This window comes from Lycorma delicatula, chromosome 4 (genome assembly GCF_047948215.1).
Source record: "Lycorma delicatula isolate Av1 chromosome 4, ASM4794821v1, whole genome shotgun sequence".
Classification (NCBI taxonomy): domain Eukaryota; kingdom Metazoa; phylum Arthropoda; class Insecta; order Hemiptera; family Fulgoridae; genus Lycorma; species Lycorma delicatula.
Window position 1 is genome coordinate 114885293 of NC_134458.1, and position 25112 is coordinate 114910404.

At 29.4% G+C, this 25112-nt stretch overlaps 1 protein-coding gene across 2 annotated transcripts in view; it reads right to left on the bottom strand.

Annotated features, from left to right (window-relative positions):
• Positions 1 to 1903: 1903 nt before the first annotated feature.
• Mrgn1 (Mahogunin ring finger 1) overlaps positions 1904 to 25112 on the bottom strand; it is a 66969-nt gene continuing 43760 nt past the window's right edge. The window contains exons 11-13 of one of the 2 annotated variants that reach the window (XR_012756161.1): positions 20702 to 20958; positions 15162 to 15272; positions 11526 to 11654 (exon numbers count right to left, since the gene is read on the bottom strand). Coding sequence is in view for 1 of the 2 variants with exons in the window: in XM_075363968.1 (XP_075220083.1) it covers positions 11478 to 11654; positions 20702 to 20958 (434 nt within the window). In the remaining variant the exon portion in view is untranslated. Of the gene's footprint in view, positions 11655 to 15161; positions 15273 to 20701; positions 20959 to 25112 lie in introns of both variants that reach the window. The other variant, XM_075363968.1, reaches the window with a different exon arrangement.

Below are 25112 nucleotides of genomic sequence, written 5' to 3' on the forward strand. Positions count from 1 at the left end.
AAAGAATCTGGACATAAAGATTATTTTTAAAGGGAGCTGTTACAGATCTTTCTTAAATCCAATTACCTGAAAAGAATAATAAAGAGAAGGGTGTTGTATAAAAACTGATAATTGTATTTATTAAGGATTTATATTTTAGAAAGGGTGAAGACAGATAGTCAATAATGATAGAACTGTATATTACAAATAAATAAATTTTATACTTGTAAAATCAATTTAGTATTATTACAGTAAAAGAAATAACTACCGGGGAAAAAAATTAAGGAATATGTCCATTGTATTATTGTTAAAAAATAAATGTATTTAAAAGAAATTATAATAAATTTGTTCAGATAGAATACTTTAATAATAAAAGGATTATGTTATATGAAGCAAAAATATTTTGAAAAGGTTAGGGTTTGAAAAACTATGTACTGTATTTTTTAAACAATCCTTAACACCAGCACTACTAAATTCAGGTGTGAAAACAGTTATGTAAAAATTTAAAGAATGTTTATTGGTTAAGAATAACATAAGTAAAACTCTGAACAAAAGCTGATTTGTGTTTGGATAGAATTAAGACTGTTTTATGAATAAGTACAAAACAAATACTCATACATTAATATTTTCTGGTAAGTCTTGTAAAATGATTTTGTCTTCATCACAATGTGTACTATGATTGGTTTTCCTGTCCAGTGTTGGAATAAGGACTTAACAATAGTGGTGTACAGAAATATGGTGTAAAGTCATACTTAAATTTTTAAAAGCAAAATCAGTTTTTTAAGAGCTATCACAGCAAGAATTAAATAGTCATCTAAAACAAACAAATGGATCATCTTTAGTTAGCTATTGTAAAACCACTTAATGAAGTTTTGCATATGGTACAAATTCCCACATTGACTTTCCACATTTCAAGGTTGACTTTCCACATTTGTTACAGTTTCATCTGTAACTCATTGGAACTAGTACGGATATCATAAATATATATTTTGAAATTCACTTTACCTTAATTATTTCAAAACTATATTTTTTGTCCTTAAAAAAATGGCTCTACCAGGCAGCATTCTATTTTCTTCAAACTGTCATATAAATAGTTAATTCTGGAGAAAGGGTATAACCATTTCATGAAAATTTGTGCAGCTATTCTGTCTGAACTTACAGCCACAAACAAACATACTGCTGTAATATATAATGTTCCTCATGGAATTTTAGGAAACAATGTATATCCAATTTTCACAATGTTTAAAGAAATGAGCACACCGATTTTATTGAAAACAAAATGATCTATATGAACTTACCAAAACTAAATCTTTTACTTTGAGTATTCTATAAAAAACTATGAACAGAAATAAAAAGAAAATCTAATTCAAATTAGATAACTATGAAATAAAAACTACTCATATGTAATTAAGTTATATAATTTTTTATTTTTAAAAAAGTAGTATACATGAAACATTTTTATAATATGTAAATTTACAACAGCATGTTTTATAAATCATATTTTGTTATGTAATTTCACAATGTACAATGTATAATAGCTACAATTTAAAAATATGTACAACAATAACATCAAACATATTACAAAATATATATAATAACATTACACAAGAAATTAAAATTAAGAAAATGTTATATACTATTATAATACACAGAGGATTGAAGAGAAGTTAATATACGAGGTGTGGCTATTAAATAACGAGACCAATACTGCTACAGAAGAACAGACAACTGTGTAGCATGAAGCCTCCTCTTTAGATTGTTGTCACTCTAGTTTCTGTAGACATATTATTCTGGCTGTGGCCTTCATTTGGATAACAAATGTTTTTTGTTTTGCAAAAAAAATGATGTTTTATTAGAGCAAAGAATTGTTGTGAAATTTCATATGAAACTTGGAAAAACCGCTACGGAAACTTATCTTTTATTAAAAAAAAAAAAGAAGGTATATGGCAAAGAGTGTTTATCACATGCGCGAGTTTTTGAGACATTTTCAAGATGGCCAAGAAGACAAAGATGACGTTCGCCCGGGTTGCCCTTCCACATCAAAAACTGATAATATACTGAAAAAAATTGGTAATCTGATCTGATTTGACTGTCAGTTAATTACTTGTGCGATTGCTGAAACAGTAGGAATTGATAAAGGATGCATAAGGCAGTCCAACAAAAATAAGCTTGTAAAAATGTTTGTTCTGACACTTTGAACGCCACTGAGAATGACCCTAACTTTTTGGAAAGAGTGATAATAAATCTTGCATTGGAAGGCCCCAAAACTTCACAGAGAGCTAAAAAAGCTTGAATGAGCAAATCAAAACTCAAAGCAACGATTTTTTATTTATATTCATGGTTTTGTATACTTTCACTAGGTTCCTGAAGGTTAAACTATTAATTAACATAACTAACTTGAGGTCCTTGCTCAACTCCATGAGAAAAAAAGAAAAAATTACCCGAATTGTGGAAGAACAAGTCATGGGTTCTACACCAGGACAACGCACCGGCTCACATTGCATTATCAGTCAAGATGTTTCTAGCCAAGTATAACATCCCAATGTTAGACCATCCATATCTGACCTGGTGAATAAGGCGCCAGGTCAAGCACTTTTTGCCTGACCTGGCACCATGTGACTTATCTGTTTCTCAAATCTCCATTACAAGGAACATAAAGAAAAAAGCGGTTCTGTGAAAGAAAAGCGGCATACATCATGAAAGAGCTCACAGAAGAAGACTTCCAGCACTGTTTCAAACAATGGAAAATTCACATGGAGCGTTGTAGAGGAGAGGTGTATATTGAAGGGGAAAATAACTCAATATGTATAAATTTTAAATAAAATATTTTACAGCATTAGTCTCATTATTTAATGCAACAACTCATATGTAACATAAAAACATATTATAGAAGCAACATTAAAAACTGAAAGAAAAAATAAAATAAAAATAATATGATGGTACTTTATTACTGAATGAATTACTAAATGTTTCAAGGAAAGATATGTTAATGCAGTATTTTAATAATACTACTCTTAACTGACAAAAATATGCCATTCTTTGTGGAACAGAGTGCTTTGATGACTATTATCTCCAAGATCGAATACCCAAACTAGTTACTTTCTTTTCAATTTTATGCAGAAAAATGAGCTATTTCTACAAAAGTCTAATTACTTTAGACTTCATTACACCTCACTAAAAAAAAAGCTTAAGATTATGAGATTCATGAAATAGTTTAACTGGCAACATCTTATTTAATTTAATCAAAATGTGGCTATATAATTAATAACATGCAATTATCTTTTTATTTTAAAGTTAAAAAAAAAACAATTGTTTTTTTAATTACAAGAAGCTGCTGCTTAATAATTTAAAATATCTTATGTAAGCAAATTTCCATGAATTTAGAACGTGTTCTAAAAATAAGCGAAACCAAATATCAATATGCAAATATATTTTCCACATAGGTAATAAAAGGAAATTAAAGAATATACGTTAAAATAAAAATAAATGCAGGGATTGACAGCTTTGTGACTAAAATATTAGATTTTTCACAACATGTACAAATTGCACAAATCCTTCAACACACAGATTATTTATGTAATTCTTAACAATACTGCATGCAGCACTCTTTAATCTTAAACAATAACTTTAATTAGCACCAATAACTAGCTGAAAGTTACGTAGCAGCAGTTGCAAAGATTATTTAAATAACGCAATTGATTCGTATGATACGCCAGAAGTCTCCAGAGATATCTATAACTATATCTCCAGAGATATCATAACTTTCTTGATTCAATTGTCCCAGGTAGCTGTATTCATTGTGTAATGAGTATACCTGTATCTTGCTACATCCATGGACTGCCGAGCCAGAATGGGTTATTAATTAGAACATAATGGTGGTCAGGGAAAATACTAAGGATATTTCATTGTTAACTCTTACAGTGCCAATGTCCTGAAAATAGGATGTATTTAATTCTTGATAAAAGTGTCAACATCCTGAAAACAGGACACTGACATGTTATGCTTGTCAATGTCCTGAAAACAAGACTAGAAAGAAATGTTTTTAAAATGTCAAATTTGAATTGTAGAATGTTTATTTTTAGTTGTATTAGTTGTATTTTTTTTTCATTGTTTTAAACATAGGTATAACGTTATTAGACCATTTTGGGTGTAATTAATTGATTTAGGTCTAGTGATATTTTCCATTTTTATGCTGGTACACATGTTGTTTAAGTTTGTCAGCTGTACTGACACTGAGTAGTTGTGTTTGTGTTATTAGTGCAGTTTTTCTTCAATACTTTTTAATAAAATGAAGCAAGCGTGATTGCCTAATTATACTGATTCTGACCCTACATATGGCCCTCATATAAATATCAATGTACTCTCAACATCAGGAATGTCACAAAAAATTATTTATAATGATTCTTACTTTGAAAAAGGAGATTGTACAAGTGATACCGACAGCAGTAGTACAACAGCAAACATGGGCCTAACTGCTCCTAATCCTAGGGACTGACAAAAGCAATTTTCTGCACATCAAATCTACATTTATCTATCTACATTTTAGTGAAAATGTAGATAGTAACAATTGGGTAGATGTAACAGATTAGGATACTGCTTACAATCATAATTTTTCATTTTTGGAATTGCCCGTGTAAAACATCCATCAGTTGATTCAGCAATAGCATATTTCAAACTGTTTTTTACAACTGCCCTCTTTGAAGTACTTGTAAAATACCAATCTACATGCTAAAAAATTTATTGCAGCTAATGTACATAAGACTGAAAGCATAGTCACATAAAACATTGGAAACCCGTTACTGCCCTTGAAATGTATTCTTTTGTTGCAGTTATTATAAGCATGAATCTAAATAAAAAGACCACAATTTTCAGATACTGGTGGATCAGCAGTAGCCAGTAAATGCCCTGGTTTGGATATATGTTTTCTAGGAATTGGTTTCAAGCCACGTTACAGTTCTCACATGATGCAGCTAATGTACCTTCTCCAGGGCAAGTATACTACAATACATGTACACTGTGGCACACATAGCTATACCACAGGTTTAGCATAAAACCTTTGATATGTAGTCTTGTAAACTACTGTTTAAATCTTTTGTATATATGGTATCAAGAAAACATCTTTCAAAATGAAGCATACCGTGTCTTTGTACATAAATTTTTTAATTTCATTAAACTGGCTGAGGATTTGTTCTCTGAGTTCACTTTCATAACTGGTACACTGCATTTGAATCAAAAAGGTATTCCACCAGATATGAAACAAGCATTTCCAGTTGGGACAACAAATTATTAAAGAAAAAATACCATGCTAAAAACTTGATGTTCAACATATTTGGTCGCATGGTATTGAATTCATATATTCTATATAAGTGTAATTTTACAAAATATCTTTCCAAACTGAACCTTACTGTCCCACTAGTTAAAGAATTATCCAAAGAGTGACTCCAAGAGAAAAAAACAAACTTAATGTATGGATCTCCTGTCAAACAAGGGGCTAGACAACAAGGTGGTGGCGATGTGGGTGCAGATAAATTCTTTGAAAAAATTCCAGAAAAACAAATAAAAGCAAGTACAAAGAGTGGAGGAAAAAGAAAGGAATCTACATTTGTATGCAGAAATTGCAGAAACGTAATTCACACCAAATGTTTCCCTTAGCATGCATATTAGAAAGAATTCATGTATTTGTATATTGTATAAAATAGTAATATTACCTTAAGAAGTTATCAAACAGTACAAATTTAATGATAATTATTATTTCTATCAATATAATTGTGGTCGTATCAACAAGAAATAATAGAACAATTTTGTTAAGTTTGAACTCATAAAATACTACTTGCTCGTAAATAAGTCGTGTATTTCTAAAATCAGCTATTTCCAAAAATTATCATATTGTTTTTATAGATTAAACATGAGTCCATTTAGAAATGTATGAGAACATTTTCATTTGTTTCAAAACTGGCCATCTCATGTACATTATGCTTTGTTAAAAAATCAAGGTTCATTCCAGAATTGGCCATCTCCATTAGTTTATTATTTCACCTCACTAGCACTGCAGCAGTAGTTATTGTAAGTCTAATATTGTTTGGCATTGTAAGTGAGGTTATTGTGATTGTTCTCTGATAGGATCTATGCTAAACGCGATTTTCAAATAATTTTTTACAGTTATTAAGTGTATTATTTTAGATTAAGTATTCCGATGTTATTTAATTTCCAGATGGAAAATCACCCACATCACTTATCTTATTTTACAAAAGAGGAAACACAAATTTCAAGCTTAATGTTTTTATAATTTATTAAAAGAAAAAAGATTACATTATAGTTTTTTCATTTGACTGCTAAAAAAAATCAGGTACTTCTCAAGTTGCTAATCAGGCTGCCTATTATAGCAAAAAGTAGTTAGGAAGAAAGAAGTAATTGTTGAGCCACAAGATCATGTCAGTATATTTTCACAGTTCAGGAATGTAATTCCTTTAGTTGGGATACCACAGAACTGGAAGGAATCCATCTCAGAAGTACTGAAACCACCAGGCTACTGGTATTTCAAGGTGAAAGTATGTGATTTTTTCATGATAAATGAAGCTGGTGTTTCTATAAGAGATAAAGCTGCTGACTACCACTCATATTTTGTAAATGCAAAATCAGTCTTAAAAAGAATTAAGAATGTTTAACTTGCTATTGCTATTATTAACTTAGTTTGTGTTATTTAGAAAACTATAATGAAGCGACTAAAGTTCTGTGTCAGCCCAAACTGCTTTTGTAAATAGGCCTATAAGCCTAATCTGTGGATGTAAGGCTATTGCTTTATTCATGTATGGTGTAATTGTTCAAAACTGGTTTTCACCCCCATCTCCCATTCCAAAAAAATGTAGCCTAACTGGTTTGTTTTCTTTTCGTCGAGAAATGTCTCACAATTGACCCACAAGTACTACCAGAAGAGAAAATGTAAATTAACCCCAAAAATTAAAGATGTGAATGAATTGCTGAAAAAAAATTGTCCTGCGTGGTAAGAAACTAAAAAGTTATTTTTTTATATATTAATATGATGTATAATATCAATATTGTACCATATGATGTCAATGAATGGATGGTCCAATGAAGAGAAGATGGTTGAAATGAGAGTGGTTAATTGTTTCTTACATAATATTTTTGTTTACTATTTTTTATTTTGTCAATTTGAAAACATGAATTTCTTTGTGTATTTAAACATAATAATTCTAGTTGTTTCCTACATTATTTTGAATGAAAATAAAATTTTAAGTTATAGAAATTAATATTTTCAACAGCTTGTTTATTCAAAAAAACATGGCCGATTTTGGAACAAAATCGGCCATCAGTGTTAACATCAACACATTTAATCTTTTGAAGGTGGGCTGATTACTGATAGAAAGGTTCCTTTAAATGCCATAGGCGTAATAAAATCATTTTTATAGTATGAATTAATTTTCCAAGGAAGATCGTAAAAAGTGTTTTTCAAGTTTCCTGAAAATTTTTACAAAATGGAGATGGCCAGTTTTTTAAATAGATACACAAATAGTATTTTTTTCTTGTTTAGCCTCCAGGAATCACCGTCAAGTATTACTTCAGAGGATGATATGTATTAGTGTAAAATTAAGTGTAGTCTTGTAGTCTCAGGTCGATCATTCCTGAGATGTGTGGTCAATTGAAACTCAACCACCAAAGAACACCGGTATCCACGATCTAGTATTCAAATCCATATAAAAGTAACTTGCCTTTACGAGGATTTGAACGTTGGAACTCTCGACTTCAAAATCAGCTCATTTGCGAAGACATGTTCACCACTAGACCAACCCGGAGGGTACACAAATAGTACTACAATTTACAAACTGCAAAGTTTTAGAAAAATTAGTATGAATTTGTTATTTATGGTAAGAGAGCCCAAAAATTGGCTACAAATAGAAAATTATATGTAGTTTAGTGTTTTGTCACCAAAAAAATTGTAACTATTATTTTTTTTAATGACTTTTGTAACAGTACACTGGAAAATTTGAAAAAAGATTTTTTGCAAGTAAAATTATTTTCATGTAATTGCATGGAAATATATATTTTTATTTTTTAATTTACTGCATTTTATTATTGACAAAACAAAAAAAAATATGCAATTCAGACATAAAATAACAAAGTTACAATGTTTTAAAAAAGACAGCTTTTTGCTGTCTTTGCTATCAAAAAAATGCTCAGTTGGCATTTTTAAAATCGAATATAAGAAAAATATGTTGATGTTGAAAGGGTTAAAATGCAAGGTCTCACTGGGCCTCAAACTATCAATGGAATGATAGCACCAACCATAAACCTAAATGTCTTTTAAGAGTTTTATTTTATATAATACTGATTTTTATAACAAAGTATTAAAATGACTGCACAATATAACTAACTTACCTATTCTGCTATACAGCATTCTTTCTTAAAAGGTTATCTATCTCACAGACATAAGTGCACAACAAATACTATTTTGTTAATTTTTGACATTGTATAAATTAGTTGCGTAACTTATCATTAAAGCTAGGTTTTCTATCCAAACATAATATCTGAGTCTTACATCCATACAATAACGTCTTACAGTGCAGTATTGACACTTAATAACGTCTTACAGTGCAGTATTGACACTTTACAATAATTACCGTGAAATCAATCACTGCAACACTGTAAGGAATTACTACACTGCCATGAAAAAATTTATACCACCATTCAGTAATTATTTTCCCAATCAATAAATCTGCCTGTTTAACTTAATTTTATATCTATGAAAAAAAATTTTAACTATGCTTTATTCTAAATAAAGTGATCATAGTAATGGAAAAATATATATAAGATGTTGTTAAGATAATAACTCCTATTATCTTTTCTGCCATGATTACTATAGTTTCTATGTTTGGTACTGCTTACCTTTCTTAGCTTCATTCTTTTATATCTCTTGTTGATGCATTACAGAACCACTCCATTGTCAAAATTATTGTACTCCTAAGTACTATAAGTACAACAAATAAAGTTTTGTCAATGGAATGATTCTGAAATGCATCAACAAGAGATAAAAAAAATGAAGCTAAGAAGGTTAAGCAGTACTAAATATACAAAATAAAAAATTATCTATTCTACAAAAAGCTACTACCAAAAAATATGAATTGATTCTGCTTCCTAAAAAAAAAAAAAAAGCTTTATAAGATCTTTTATACACAGCCTACATAATTATATTCTACGATATAATACATACATACCTATTTTTAAAAAAAAATTTTGAGCATTATAAAAAATTAAAAAGGTAAAAAGAGAATAAAAATTATACATTTATAAATGCTTTTTTCTTTTGTTTTACAATTGCCACAGAAATAATGTAAAATAACTACTCATTACACTACAAATATCATTAAAATACTGAGATTAGGCAATGCAATATATACATGTTCACTACTTGGGCACCAGATCAAATATTTTTACATATGAGGCTAATAAAGATATTTCTGCATTTTTGTATACATTGTTAAATATTTGCTATTACATATGATTTAATAAAAATTCATTTCTAATATATGAAATATTACTTACTACAAATGTATGCCAATATGATTTAATCCAATATAAATTATGATTAAATTTGATAACCTTTGGCATAAAATAACTTTTTGAAACTTTTTAAACTGTGCAATGGAAAATATCATGAAATTATTTAGTGTGACAAGCATTTCAAATGAATTTACATCATGGTAGCTGCTCAAAAAAAGACAACAATCCATTTGAATTCAATAAGCAATGAAAATTACTTATCCATAGGAGTGAATAAAACCACAAAATTTTCTACACAAAGTTCAATCTAGAAGGTTATCTAACATGCTTGTAGAGCAAGAATAACAGTTACACATTCAGTTATTATGTAAATTTATGAGAGCTTTTACTGTAATTTATTTACAACATTAATGTATTTATAATTATATTAGAATGCATATTTATTTATTTATTCCTAGATATCAAATAATCATGCTTATCTTTTGAAATATTCTATGTTACAAAACTGTACATTTTTAATAACAGGTTAGGCTCTTGGATGAACAGTGTATATATTTTACTAATCTCATATAGTTACTAACCCTTGTTACTATAAACATTTAAAATTACAATCATACTGGGTTATCAACTATAGCATTTTTCTTGATAAATTTAATTACTGAAGATTTAAAAAAAAGAATATTACTAAATCAAATATAACACTTACTTTTAATGTATGAAACGCAGAAACATTAGTTTAGAATAGATAACTCAATACGGCACCCATATAATAAATCAATTTTTTTTAATTAATAAGAAATACTAAATAATTATTAAACTATCAACTCACAATAATTTGTTAATATTAATAACACCATTAAATACAAATCCTAAACAAACAACTGATGAACAATTGAACACAGATCAAAGAACTTATGGATTTTTAACAAGCTCTGGTGATTGCGTATGCTTGGGTATTTTTCTTCAATTCATAGGAATTATATGAAATAACCCTTAAAAATAAATATAACTCATATACTGCCACGAACATATACAAGTGAACAAATTTAATTATAACCTGATATTATGTTACAAACTTCTGACAAATATTGATCTTAAATCCATATAAAACTAAATGCAGTCATTATTTTTTTTATATTTATCATTTAGTGAAGAATGCATGAATTCTGATATTATATGTTATCAAAGAGAAAAAATAGTTAAGAAAAACATAAATTTTATATAACAATAATACTGTCTATTTCTCTAGGTGGAAATCTATCTGGTGATCCCTACCTCTCAAGCAATCTTCTAACTTAACTCTTTCTTACCATATAATTCACTTTCTTCTATGTTGAATTTGATACACAATTTTTAATATTTTATGAAGGTAAGAGATTTTATAATTTAAACCAAATATGCAATTGCTTTCTGTTAGTGATTTATGAAAGATTTGTTTAAATTAAAAAAAAAATTATAAAGCTTCTGTTATCAGTCTAAAACGGATGCAATCAAAGAAAATAGTTTTCTGAAAAACAGCAGGTACATTGAACACATACTGTAATAGGAATAGTGTTATTAATTCGTATTCCTATTTGTATTAATAATTAAATTTTATTGAATAATTCAACAAAAAAAGTAATAAAATAAAATAGGCGCAATTACTATGATTTCACTTGTACAGAAAATTACATTTTCTAGATTTTAAATAGCTTTTGAAAAAGAAAAGAAAATAGCTTGTTACAGAAACTTCATGTCATTTAATAATAAGCAATTATCTTGGTTATGAAGAGGAATTAGAAATGTAAATCTTCAATAAATTACCAACAATAGAAAATAACATTCTAATATTGGGGAGACTATTATTTTTATAATTTCCATATCTTAAAATTCACTAATGAGAAATACACTTTGTAACATGATAAACAGAGAACTGAGTGTTAAAAAATTAAAATATTGATTATATTCTCTCTACCTTCAGTAATTAATTAAAATATAATATCTTATGCATGAGTTGTTTTATCATTAGTTGATAATAACAATCGTGTTGAACCACTTGAACTATAGCTGTCACCACTTGAACGATGACTGGCAGTGGATAATGGCGTACCAGGAAGAGATATACCTTCACGGGGACCAATCCAACGTCCATTACAAGAATTAGGATCTAAAGAACGTTCCTGTAAGTAAAAAAATATTAAATAATACAAACACATAATTGATCAGAAATCATAGACAAGATTTTCATTCAAAATTATAAAAGGAATTAATTTAAACACATAATTTATTTCATTAGCTAATAAAGTCCATCTTGATATTTTTTAAATAATTTTCATTTCAGATCTGGTATGTAAAAACTAAACAATTTTTAATAATGAGACACTATGTATGTTCAGTACACCAAAATGACTTTTTAACTATCACGGTACAATTATGTTATCATATGCATACTGTTTGTAGAGGATGTCTGTTTTCTTCTTCCTTTTTTTTTTAATAGTATACCTAAAATGATTATGTTATGTAATTTTCTAAAATAATTCTTTATTACAGTATAAACAGAGTTGCTTATATAAAGCATTATGGAAAATAAAACCACTTTAAAAAAAAAAGGTAGATATTTGATTTTTGTACATACTTATCAGACGAAAAAATAATATTTATTGATCAGTCACCCCTTTCTATAATTCTTAAAATCATTATAATATTCAATTTTAATGGCAAAAAGCTCAAAGAAAGTTTTGGATTAATTAACGAATTGACTATGTTTTTCAATAACCAACCATTATAAATTCAAAATTAAAATGGAGTTTACTATACAAATAAGTAAACAAATTACACAATTAAAATATATTCACTTATTTAATCTTTACAAAATTGTACCTCTTCAATTTTCTTGGATCTCAAAACAGTAACTCATAGGGAGTTTGATAGTAACAGAAAACGAATAAAGCTCTGATTGAGAAAGGAGTGAGGCAAGAATGTAGTTGTCCCTGTTGTTTTTCAACTTGTGTAGAAACCCAATAAAGGGATTGAATTACAAATCTAACAGTTGAGAATCTGTCCAAGGGTAAAGGATAAAAATGTTCAGATTTGCTTTGATATTAGCAAAAACCAAAAATGAATAGAATAAATTAATAAAATGTATCATTGCTCTAAGAGAAAATTAAATTTTAATTAAGTTTTTTAAGAACCAATCTTTACAAAAGTAATAAATGTGACAAAGAAAAGAAGAGATTAAATATGAAGATAGAGCGATCATATTACCATAAGTTACAGAATTTTTTATGTTGATAGATTTATAAAGGACAGACAAAAAAACAAAAGTAGAAACAAAGTCTGATCAGAGATCAAATATGTGTCTAAGAATTAATTAAATAGATATTCGTGCAGAGTGTAATGTTTTATGGTAGAAAAACATGGAAAAAAGCAAGAGCAGAAATTTTTGAAATTAACATTACAGGAGGATGTTGAAAACCAAGCAGGTTGAAAATACTAAAATAAAAGGTCCTAAGAAGAGGAAATAAGAGGCATTTGTGGTAGAATTTTGTAAAGTGATATGTAACTAGATTTATGGGTCATGTTTTAAAACTCCTAGGTATAGATAATTTGGAAATAGCAAAGTAAGAAGTAAAAATGTTAAGAAAGATAAGAACTGGAATATAAAGATTAGCATAGAACAGAATGAAATAAAAAGTGCATCAAACCACTCAAATTGAAACATCAAACTGTAACTTGAAATTGGACTGCTCAACTGATTTTGAAAATGCACAATTAAAAATAGTATACTACACCTTTACTTTTAGTTGAATAAAATCTATTGCTCTTTGTAGAATATTTACTAACACATTACTAACTTCTTGAAACACATTACAAAAATAAAATCACCTTCTCCTTACATTCCTAAAATAAATATATATGTAATTTACAGACGCACAACTTATTTAAATCTTAAATAATCTCAGGAAAGACACATTCTGTTTGAACTATTATTGACTAAGAAATTGTTGTTTCACATGTTTGGAGGATGTTCAGAAAACAATATGGGTCATACTATCTTCTTGTTTCCTTTTACAATATTAGCAACAACTGTGCATTTGCAAAACTTATATATTAAATAATTGATACTCAAAATATCTGTCAACGAATAATATACAATGTCAAACTTTATGCTTAACACAAAAAGTAGATTTACATTACTTGAAAAAGCATTTCATGATTCAACAAAAGGAATTCATAAATTCTTTCAAAAGATTTTATGAACATAAAAAGCTGCCAACAAATCTAAACATGAAAGCAAACAATATCTTCTCTTTAAAACCAAATTCAATGATTGTTTTTCAATAAAACAAGCACAATACGATGTAGCATACAGCATTAAAAAATTCAAAGGAAAGTTTCAACAAAGCTAGTTTCTGGAAATTGTAAATTATAGAAAAGTTCAAATATCCAATAAATTTAACCAGTAATATAGAAAACCATGGATCATTTTTGGAACTGGATAAAATTGTAAACTGCAATCCTTAAAACTTGATGGTTAACAACTGAACTGAAATAGCTCAAGAGTAGGATCCATAAATTAAAGTTTATGAGATTAGGTACAATAACAACAGCTGAAACCAAATTTAATGAACAATTTCCTCTTTATCACCATTAAACAAATTGAGTGTATTTCACTGCTTGGGAAGCATTTATTAGAGGTTAATTACAGTAACAATCATGCAAACTGAAAAAATAAAAAATAAATAAAGATTACTAATTGCAGATCTTCCAGCTGTTAACTCCTTTTATAAAGACTTTTTGGTCTATATAACAAAGTAAATTTGGAAATAGCAAGAATTGGAATATATTGACTGATATGCTTACAATAAAAAATTGTTATACAATACTCTTTTCAGTCCTTTTCTTTTTGGGGTAAACAACTTTCCTCATGGGCAACTAAACTTAAAATAAAATAACAATTATGTATTAGTGTTTATTATACTAGTAAAATTCTGTGAAAATTTATTTCAATTATATTTGTTTTTTTTTTATAAGATCATTCTTTTATTATGTAAATAAAAAAAAACATCTTCTAAGTACCAAATTCAAAAATTTATAAGAATTACATGAGGAATTTCCAGTGGTCCTGACAATCAAATCTGTGGTTGATCATACTAAGAATGAACTATGTGGAAGTTTTGAGTAACCTTCAACAAAGGACTGAAAAAGTTTGGTACAACCACTTAGCTTCTTATTTATTAAAAAAAAAAAATAAATAAATAAATAAATGATAGAGTAATATCCCATAGCTATTATTAGTTGTTTTTTTTTTACTCAATTAATATAAATTACTAACATATATCTTTTACAATTAAAAACAAACTACAATTAATAGAATATTGATTCTAATAAAACTCTATTTCTCGCAATTAAGTATTTTACAAACAGAATAAATTAATAAAATAAGTTATTAAATGTTAAAAACAAGAATAAAATAAAATAACACTAAGGCAATAGTTTTTACTTTCCATTTTGAAAATACTTCAACATGACATCAGAGTAAGTAAAAGCTATATGGAAAAAAACAAGTGCAAGATGTAAATAAGTGACTCAAAACAGAACAAAATAAACTAAAATATAAAATTAAATGGACATAAATCAAATTTTAAACAGGTCACTCACAAAACAATATTATAGTGCATTCTCACCTAATAATTTATTTGATTGAGAAGAGACTGAATAATTAGCCTATAATGACTGATTCAATATTGACATTAGCTAGAGACTATTGGCAGCACTGCATATTTTGTTGATGAAACCTGAACGAACATAATGTATTATATTATACGTATTACAACTACTATCACTGGTAATAATCATACAAATAACTATACTATTATTTAAATAAAAATTGTTACTTGAAAATCTTTAATTTCCATAAAATATATTCTTGAAAAGTTATTATTTTCAGTAGGCATATATCATCTTTACATTTCCTTTATTTATTAAATTAATTTATGGTAAGAAAACCAACTGTTGCAAAGAAAACCTGACATAGTAAAAATTAAAAAACTTACATGTGAATTGCTATCTAAGTTATATTGTATGTCATTTGCACTAAGAATAATTAAAGCGAATAATTAAACAATCTCCAATGGCAAATTTAACATTATATACTGATATTTTTCTTTTTAAATGGGATTATTTCCAGTTAAAAAGAATAAGGTAAATACTTCTGCTATTACAGGAGGTTGAGAAAACCACATGTTACTGCTGAAGTGCATGGACAAATTCAGTTAAAAAGTTATTAACTAATTTTAACTTATTCTATTAACTTTATTTTGATGTATTCTATCTTCTTTCCTTGTAAAAATATTCTGTAATGCAGAATATGATAACATACAAATACAGAATATATTAAAATAACTTAATGACGTCAGTTCTGAAGAAGGTCTTAGGGGTGCCAAAGCTTGATTTGACAAAACATCTATTAGCCTTAAATGTTAAAAAAAAGCATGTTTATGACGTTTTCTACAAATCACATTAGTCAGCCTCCTAACTTAAATAATTAACCATACATTAAATAAACTGCAAAAAGAATCTTTTACTTCATGTCTGTGTCCCAAACTAGAAAAAGTAAATAAAATAAAACATCTTGATGTCTGGATAGACCATTACCTTAAATGGAACATGCACATTAACAATATATGCAAAAGAATTTAATCAAACACTTAATCCTTAAATTCTACCGAAGGGTAGTAAACTAAAAAAAAGTAGCAGTATTGCTATACTTGTATATTTTCATATGCCCAATCAATTACTGCAATATGGAATATATTCATGGGGTAGGGGCAAGAAACGTACACTTGAATCACATAAAGTATGTGATTCAACACTTAATAAAAGCACCCTTAAATAGGTCCAAACTTTACCTTACAGCTGATCTAATCCAGGAATTTAATGTGTTATGAGACAGCTCTACATCAAAAGCATTGTTTTATAAATTAACAAAAATACAAAACCTCTTTAATACCAGTGGTTCATCACATAATCTAAGGCCATCTAGTATCACCTTTATAATACCCCGAAATGACCTATTGGTCTGCAGAAGACATTTCATGTATATTTCAGATTAACTAATAAATCTTATTCATGCTAAATTTGTGTATAGCAAAGTGAATAAAAAACTCCTTCAAGAAATAGATGAGTGGATAATGACAAATAATGTGTAAGAAATCACTATTGTAAACATGTCTTTGCCATCCTGTCTAAATCATACATAAATAGTTTATCTTCTAATCTAATATTAACTTTTTGGTTTTTATACAAAATCCTGTAATACAGCTAATCAAAACTAAGGATGGCATACTTATTAAGGATACATTTATAATTATAGTCATAATATTAATACCAAGATTAATTTAGCATTATTTTATATTGTTACAAAACAGTGTTAACACAACATATATAACAATAACCATTTTACTTCAATTTATACAATATACTAAGCATAAAAATGTACAACAATGTAAATATTATTTACATCATCTTCATATTCTTATATTTCCTTGATTCTACAAAATCTAGAATGTTGAATTTTAAAGCACGAGTACAGATGTTGATTTGTTATTTTCAATTTTTTTTTTTTATTCTTTTGTAGTTTTTCTAAGATAGTAAATTTTAATTTTAATTGATCTCAATCTTTAACAATTATTTTTTTGTTTATAAGAAGCTTCATTTACTTTTATAGGAACTTTTAGTTACTACTATTCATTTAAAAAATAGTTTTAATTTTTATATTCCCTATTTAGAAATATTATATAAAGTGGCTCATGCCTGTGCACAGGTTATCCATTGCATGTATTATGTTTCCTAATTATACATTGTAATTCTTATTTCTATGTCATATTTTGTACAAGGGGAAAAAGTTTATTCATTCAACAAAAAAGTTCTATCTACTGTTATGGATATGAAATAGATGCACAGTAATCATTACTTTCTTCAAAGACAGAACAAACATTCTTTGAGGACAAAAAATTTAATGAAAACACTAACTGTAATCTCCAGTGAGAATTCAGTTAAATAGTTTAAAGTTCAGCACATACTTTTACATGATGCACAGAGTGAATCAAATATAAACCAGAATTTTTGTTGTTGTTGACACATGGCTAATGAAGAGGGGCATGGCTTCTCAGTGTTATATGTAGGGATGTGTGGAGGGGATGATCCCACTCTTAGAAAGCCATCTCACTACGTTTTTCTAGTCAGTATCACAATCTTAGAGCAGGAGGTATCATCGTGCATTGTGCAAGGTATTATTATTAAATTTCCCATGGCAGAGGGTTTGAAACCATCTGAAATTTTGAGAAGACTTCAGGCACAGTTCAGGGACAACATACTTAAAGACTCTTGTATTATTGGCATAAGCAGTTTTCAGAAGGACTAGCACTAATTGAAAGTGAAGGTCACCAACTTTGCCCAAGGATAAATGCTACTGCTGAAAATGATCTCATAGTTTGTTGCTTTATTGAGGATGACCACTGATTAACAATTGCAGAGATTGCTTCTGAGATTGGAATAAGCAACGGCAGTGCTCAGGCAATCTTGAATTTAATAAAGTGGCAACACAATGGGTTCCTTATCTTCTTACCGAAGGTCACTAGCTCTATCAACTAAAGGTGTGCCAGCAGTTGTCGAGTTGTTACCAAGCTAAAGGAAAATTTTTTTGCATTGAATCATGACCTGCAATGAAACTTGAGAGCACCATTACACCCCAGAATATTTAAGCTGGTCAATGAAAAGTTGTTGATCAGTTACATGCTGCTTCCATCCTACATAAACATGCCAATATCCCAAGGAATTATGGACAGAAGAAAATTGTCTCACGCTATAGTCTTTGTATGGACAGATAAATCTTTCTAACTATCCATCCCCTTTCCTTAGCCTTGAACAATTTTCTAATACTTTGTCTGTGGATGTAGGTATGATCATGCTAGGTCCAAACTGAGGTGCTGGATCCTGTAGAGCCCAGTGCATCTTTGAACAATCTGATCCCAAGGCTGACTGCCAATCGGTATCAGTTCTCCTGTCTGATGGCTGCATAATACGAATGTCTAAATGGCCCATATATACGAGAGGTTATCTCTAAAGTAAAGACTGTTTCATTGTAAAAAAATTTATATTTTTTATTTCTCTCAATCTACATACCTTATACTAGTTTCTATATAATCGCCACATGAATTAAGACAATTATCATAGTGTTACACCAGCTTCAATATACCCTTACTGTATTCTTCTGCCACCAGTCCATTTAGCCACTGGTTAACAGCATTTTTAAGTTCATCATCACCTGTGAATTGCTTACTGCTCAAAAATTCTTTCAATTTCCCAAACGAATGGTAATCAGAAGTTGCTAAGTCCAGACTATATGGTGGGTGATCGTAAATTTCCTATCCAAAAGTTCTCAGTAAATCATGTGTCACACTCGCAACTTGTGGATGTGCATTATCGTGCAGCAGGAACGCCATCGGTCAGCCGTCCACATCACTGATTTTGAATAGCACTCCATAACTTGCGTAGAGTTTTGCAGTAGACTTCTGCATTTATAGTCGTTCCACATGACATGAAATCAATCAGCAGTATGTCAAACCGATCCCAAAAGAATGTGGCCATCAGTTTGCATCCAAATGGCTGTCACTTGACTTTTGTTGGTCTGGTTGATGATTGAGGATGATGCCATTCACTTGACTGCAGTTTTCTCTCTGGTGTGTAATATGAAATCCATGTTTCATCGCCTGTACCAACTGAATTAAGGAACTAGTCACCTTTTTCTGTGTAGCGCATTAAAAATTCTAAAGCAGTTCCCATTCTTCCAATTTTTGTGACGTTCTGTTAAGACGTGTGGCACCCAACGTACACAAACCTTTCTGAAAAATGGTCATGAACAGTGTAACCAATAACAGCTCTTGAAACATCAGGAACGAGAAGAGCCAGGTCAGAAATTGTTGAGCAATGATCTTTTCTGATTTCATCATCAACAAGTCATCTGTGATTATCGAGGGCCTCCCTAAACTTTTCACATCATTTTCGGAAGTTTGTTTCATTCATTACATTATCACCGTACAAGTGCCTACATTACATTATCAGCAACCAACTGCCCATGAATTTCAGCCAGCTTAATGTTTTGATGGTTTAAAAAATGTATGACCATGTATTTCACAGTCAACAGCAACATTGATTTTCCTATTCATTTTATAACGTAATAACTCACAAGTAATCAAAGATACTACAACACGACAACTTACAGACAACAATACAGTGTGTACATTATTAGCATGGCCATAAAGAACACATGTTCACCAACCCAACCCTAAGGAGAGAAATTTCCCAGTGGTATTTACTCTTTTACTTTAGAGATATCCCTCGTGTGTATTTTTATATATATATATAGTATTTTATTTACCCTAATATTATAATTTCAATGGGCTTTAAAACATATTTTAATTGAAATAACCAGTTGAAACTCCATGTTCATAAAAAAAAGTGCGAGAATACTGAGGGAAAACCTTGTTTATCATAGATTCCATGAGCTACTTGCTCTCAAGAGTTAATTACTTGAAAAATGCATTTATAGAACATACTATACTAGAATCCAACCTGCACTAACAGAGTCAAAAGGAATCGATAAGAAAAAGGGTAGGAGAGAAAATGGATTATCTACTTATCACGGAAGATCAAGGGGTTTACTAAATTACTTAAAAATTAAACTAAAAATGTACTGTCATTCTTAAGTTATGCAATCTACAAATGCTCTCAAATTTCTAAATACAACCTTTAAAATCACATAAATCTTAATAGCAGATATATTAATTTATAAATTTAAAAGTTATCCACAAATAACATTAACTTATTACTGACAAATTTTTCTACATAATTTAGCAATTATTAACGAAACTGCTAAATATAATACTCTCAAGTAAATGTTTTATTCCAATAACCATTTAATCTGTATAACGTAAGACCAAAAAATATAAATTCATTATTAAGTATTAACAGTACATACACTATGCTGAAATTTATAATGTAACAGATTTGAAACTCTTTTAAAAAGATTAAACATGTAGAAGAACATCAAATCATCAATGATTGAATAAATGTTTATTATGGAAATTTTCAAATGAAATATTGCTGTTCATCAACATTCAAAAAACAAATTACTCGTAAATAAATCAATTACAAGTTACATTACCTTTTCATTATGCAAAGGGCTAAGTATAGTTGTCATAGGATCTTCTGGTGTATAATAATCAGAATCATCACCAGTAGCTGTATTATTACAATTAGTGTTATTCATAATACCAGTGTTGCCACCAGCAGGAATGCTGTTTGTAGTAGTAGTTATTAATACATTACTGGTATTATTTGGTAAATTAACACCACCTTCTCCATTTCCAGTCACTTCATTATTTCTTAATACAATAGATTCAGGGCATTCTGTTGGACTGACTGTCAAAAGAGATAAAAATCTATATGTTAATTTACTTTTTTTTGACATCTATAGCAGAATCTTCTTTTTTAAGAAAATATAGATAAAAATGATTTTCAAAGCACTGTTCTAGTAATCAATTATATAATTATAAAAATAATTAAAACTAATATAATCTACTGCTTATAAGTCTTATTAGAATTATAAAAAAAATACATGGCTTAATACATGGAAATTAGTTTGCACAGAATGTTTGGATTAAAATCTACTTATATTACATAATTGTTAAATAGTTTAAATATGAAGTTGAATAATCAATCTTTATCTCATGGCATTAATTAAAGAAATTTCATAATCCTTCAAAATCAAGACTGTAATTGAAGAAGGGAATTTCACAAATTCTCTTTAATTGCTTTCAAAAAAAAATAATAAGAGAATATAGTCTAAAATTAAAAGAACTACAAATGTCATCGGATAAAAAATAAGATAAAAAATCAGAGGAATTCAGATTGAATGTTTAGTCTTTGCAGATGACATTGTACTTTTCACAGTAGATCTAAACTGCAATTAGAAAAATCAAAATGCTGGCTGTAGTAGCTGGAAAAACAGGACACATATCCCTTTAGAAAAAACAGAATTCATAGACATAATCAAAAAAAGATTCAATCAATATAATGGAAACAAAGACGAAAAAATTAAAATATTTTGTAGAATGGATTACACCAATGTTTTAGAAAAATTAACAATTCAGGATAAATGCAGAAAAATGGAAATAGCTTTTAAATACACTCTTAAAGAATAAAACTTATCTTAATAAATATCTTTTTTTTTTGTCTTCAGTCATTTGACTGGTTTGATGCAGCTCTCCAAGATTCCCTATCTAGTGCTAGTCGTTTCATTTCAGTATACCCTCTACATCCTACATCCCTAACAATTTGTTTTACATATTCCAAACGTGGCCTGCCTACACAATTTTTTTCCTTCTACCTGTCCTTCCAATATTAAAGCGACTATTCCAGGATGCCTTAGTATGTGGCCTATAAGTCTGTCTCTTCTTTTAACTATATTTTTCCAAATGCTTCTTTCTTCATTTATTTGCCGCAATACCTCTTCATTTGTCACTTTATCCACCCATCTGATTTTTAACATTCTCTTATAGCACCACATTTCAAAAGCTTCTAATCTTTTCTTCTCAGATACTCCGATTGTCCAAGTTTCACTTCCATATAAAGCGACACTCCAAACATATACTTTCAAAAATCTTTTCCTGACATTTAAATTAATTTTTGATGTAAACAAATTATATTTCTTACTGAAGGCTCGTTTCGCTTGTGCTATTCGGCAGTTTATATCGCTCCTGCTTCGTCCATCTTTAGTAATTCTACTTCCCAAATAACAAAATTCTTCTACCTCCATAATCTTTTCTCCTCATATTTTCACATTCAGTGGTCCATCTTTGTTATTTCTACTACATTTCATTACTTTTGTTTTGTTCTTGTTTATTTTCATGCGATAGTTCTTGCGTAGGACTTCATCTATGCCGTTCATTGTTTCTTCTAAATCCTTTTTACTCTCGGCTAGAATTACTATATCATCAGCAAATCGTAGCATCTTTATCTTTTCACCTTGTACTGTTGCTCCGAATCTAAATTGTTCTTTAACATCATTAACTGCTAGTTCCATGTAAAGATTAAAAAGTAACGGAGATAGGGAACATCCTTGTCGGACTCCCTTTCTTATGTTCTTCAATTATTACCGTTGCTGTTTGGTTCCCGTACATGTTAGCAAATTTTTCTTCTATCTCTGTGTTTGAACCCTAATTTTTTTAAAATGCTGAACATTTTATTCCAGTCTACGTTATCAAATGCCTTTTCTAGGTCTATAAACGCCAAGTATGTTGGTTTGTTTTTCTTTAATCTTCCTTCTACTATTAATCTGAGGCCTAAAATTGCTTCCCTTGTCCCTATACTTTTCCTGAAACCAAATTGATCTTCTCCTAACACTTCTTCCATTCTCCTCTCAATTCTTCTGTATAGACTTCTAGTTAAGATTTTTTATGCATGACTAGTTAAACTAATTGTTCTGTATTCTTCACATTTATCTGCCCCTGCTTTCTTTGGTATCATGACTATAACACTTTTTTTGAAGTCTGACGGAAATACCCCTTTTACATAAATATTACACACCAGTTTGTATAATCTATCAATCGCTTCCTCACCTGCACTGCGCAGTAATTCTACAGGTATTCCGTCTATTCCAGGAGCCTTTCTGCCATTTAAATCTTTTAATGCTCTCTTAAATTCAGATCTCAGTATAGTTTCTCCCATTTCATCCTCCTCAACTTCCTCTATAACACCATTTTCTAATTCATTTCCTCCATATAACTCTTCAATATATTCCACCCATCTATCGACTTTACCTTTCGTATTATATATTGGTGTACCATCTTTGTTTAACACATTATTAGATTTTAATTTATGTACCCCAAAATTTTACTTAACATTCCTGTATGCTCCGTCTATTTTACCAATGTTCATATCTCTTTCCACTTCTGAACACTTTTCTTTAATCCATTCTTCTTTCGCCAGTTTGCACTTCCTGTTTACAGCATTTCTTAATTGCCGATAGTTCCTTTTACTTTCTTCATCACTAGCATTCTTATATTTTCTACGTGCATCCATCAGCTGCAATATATATCATCTGAAACCCAAGGTTTTCTACCAGTTCTCTTTATTCCACCTAAGTCTGCTTCTACTGATTTAAGAATTTCTTTTAACATTCTCCCATTCTTCTTCTACATTTTCTACCTTATCTTTTTCACTAAGACCTCTTGCGATGTCCTCCTCAAAAATCTTCTTTACCTCCTCTTCCTCAAGCTTCTCTAAATTCCACCGATTCATCTGACACCTTTTCTTCAGGTTTTTAAACCCCAATCTACATTTCATTATCACCAAATTATGGTCGCTATCAATGTATGCTCCAGGGTAAGTTTTGGAGTCAACGAGTTGATTTCTAAATCTTTGCTTAACCATGATATAATCTATCTGATACCTTGCAGTATCGCCTGGCTTTTTCCAAGTGTATATTCTTCTATTATGATTTTTAAATTGGGTGTTGGCAATTACTAAATTATACTTCGTGCAAAACTCTATAAATCAGTCCCCTCTTTGGTTCCTTTTGCCCAGCCCGTATTCACCCACTATATTTCCTTCCTTGCCTTTTCCAATGCTTGCATTCCAATCTCCAACTATTATTAAATTTTCATCTCCTTTTACGTGTTTAATTGCTTCATCAATCTCTTCGTATACACACTCTACCTCATCATCATCATGGGCGCTTGTAGGCATATAGACGTTAACAATCGTTGTCGGTTTAGGTTTTGATTTTATCCTTATGCGTTTTGAAATATTCTACTCTCTTCCCTATCTTCTTGTTCATTATGAAACCTACTCCTGCCTGCCCATTATTTGAAGCTGAGTTAATTATTCTAAAATCACCTGACCAAAAGTCGCCTTCCTCTTCCCACCGAACCTCACTAATTCCTACTACATCCACATTTATCCTATCTATTTCCCTTTTTAAATTTTCTAGCCTACCAACCTTTTTTAAACTTCTAACATTCCACGCTCCGACTCGTAGAATGTTATTTTTCAATTTTCTGGTGACCCCTTCCTTAGTAGTCTCCATCCGGAGATCCGAACGGGGGACTAGTTTACCTCCGGAATATTTTACCAAGGAATAAATATCAAATAAATAATATTACAACAGAATAATTAGAACATAAAATTTATATGCATTAGATTGTTTAACCTTTAATAAGAAAAACTTATCTGAAGGACTAGAAAGAAAGGAAAATCCGAGGACCTAAAAAGGTAAACAGCAACTTTGAAGAGAATGCAGTGAAGGTATGAAAATCTACTGAAAAAAAGAAGATATGAGAGGGCTATTTGGAAAGTAATTTCTGATTCATTATTAAAAAAAACAAATTGATAAAAAGCAATTTATTGTACATCTTATAGCTGCTTTTCTACAAAACTGCCATATAAATTAAGGCTTTTGTCATATTTGTAAACAAGTTTTTGAATATCCTTGTCATAAAACTCAGCCGCCTGTGAATTAACTCCATTTTCAAAACACTGCGCTGCTACTATTACTTTGTTTTCAGGAAAATGTG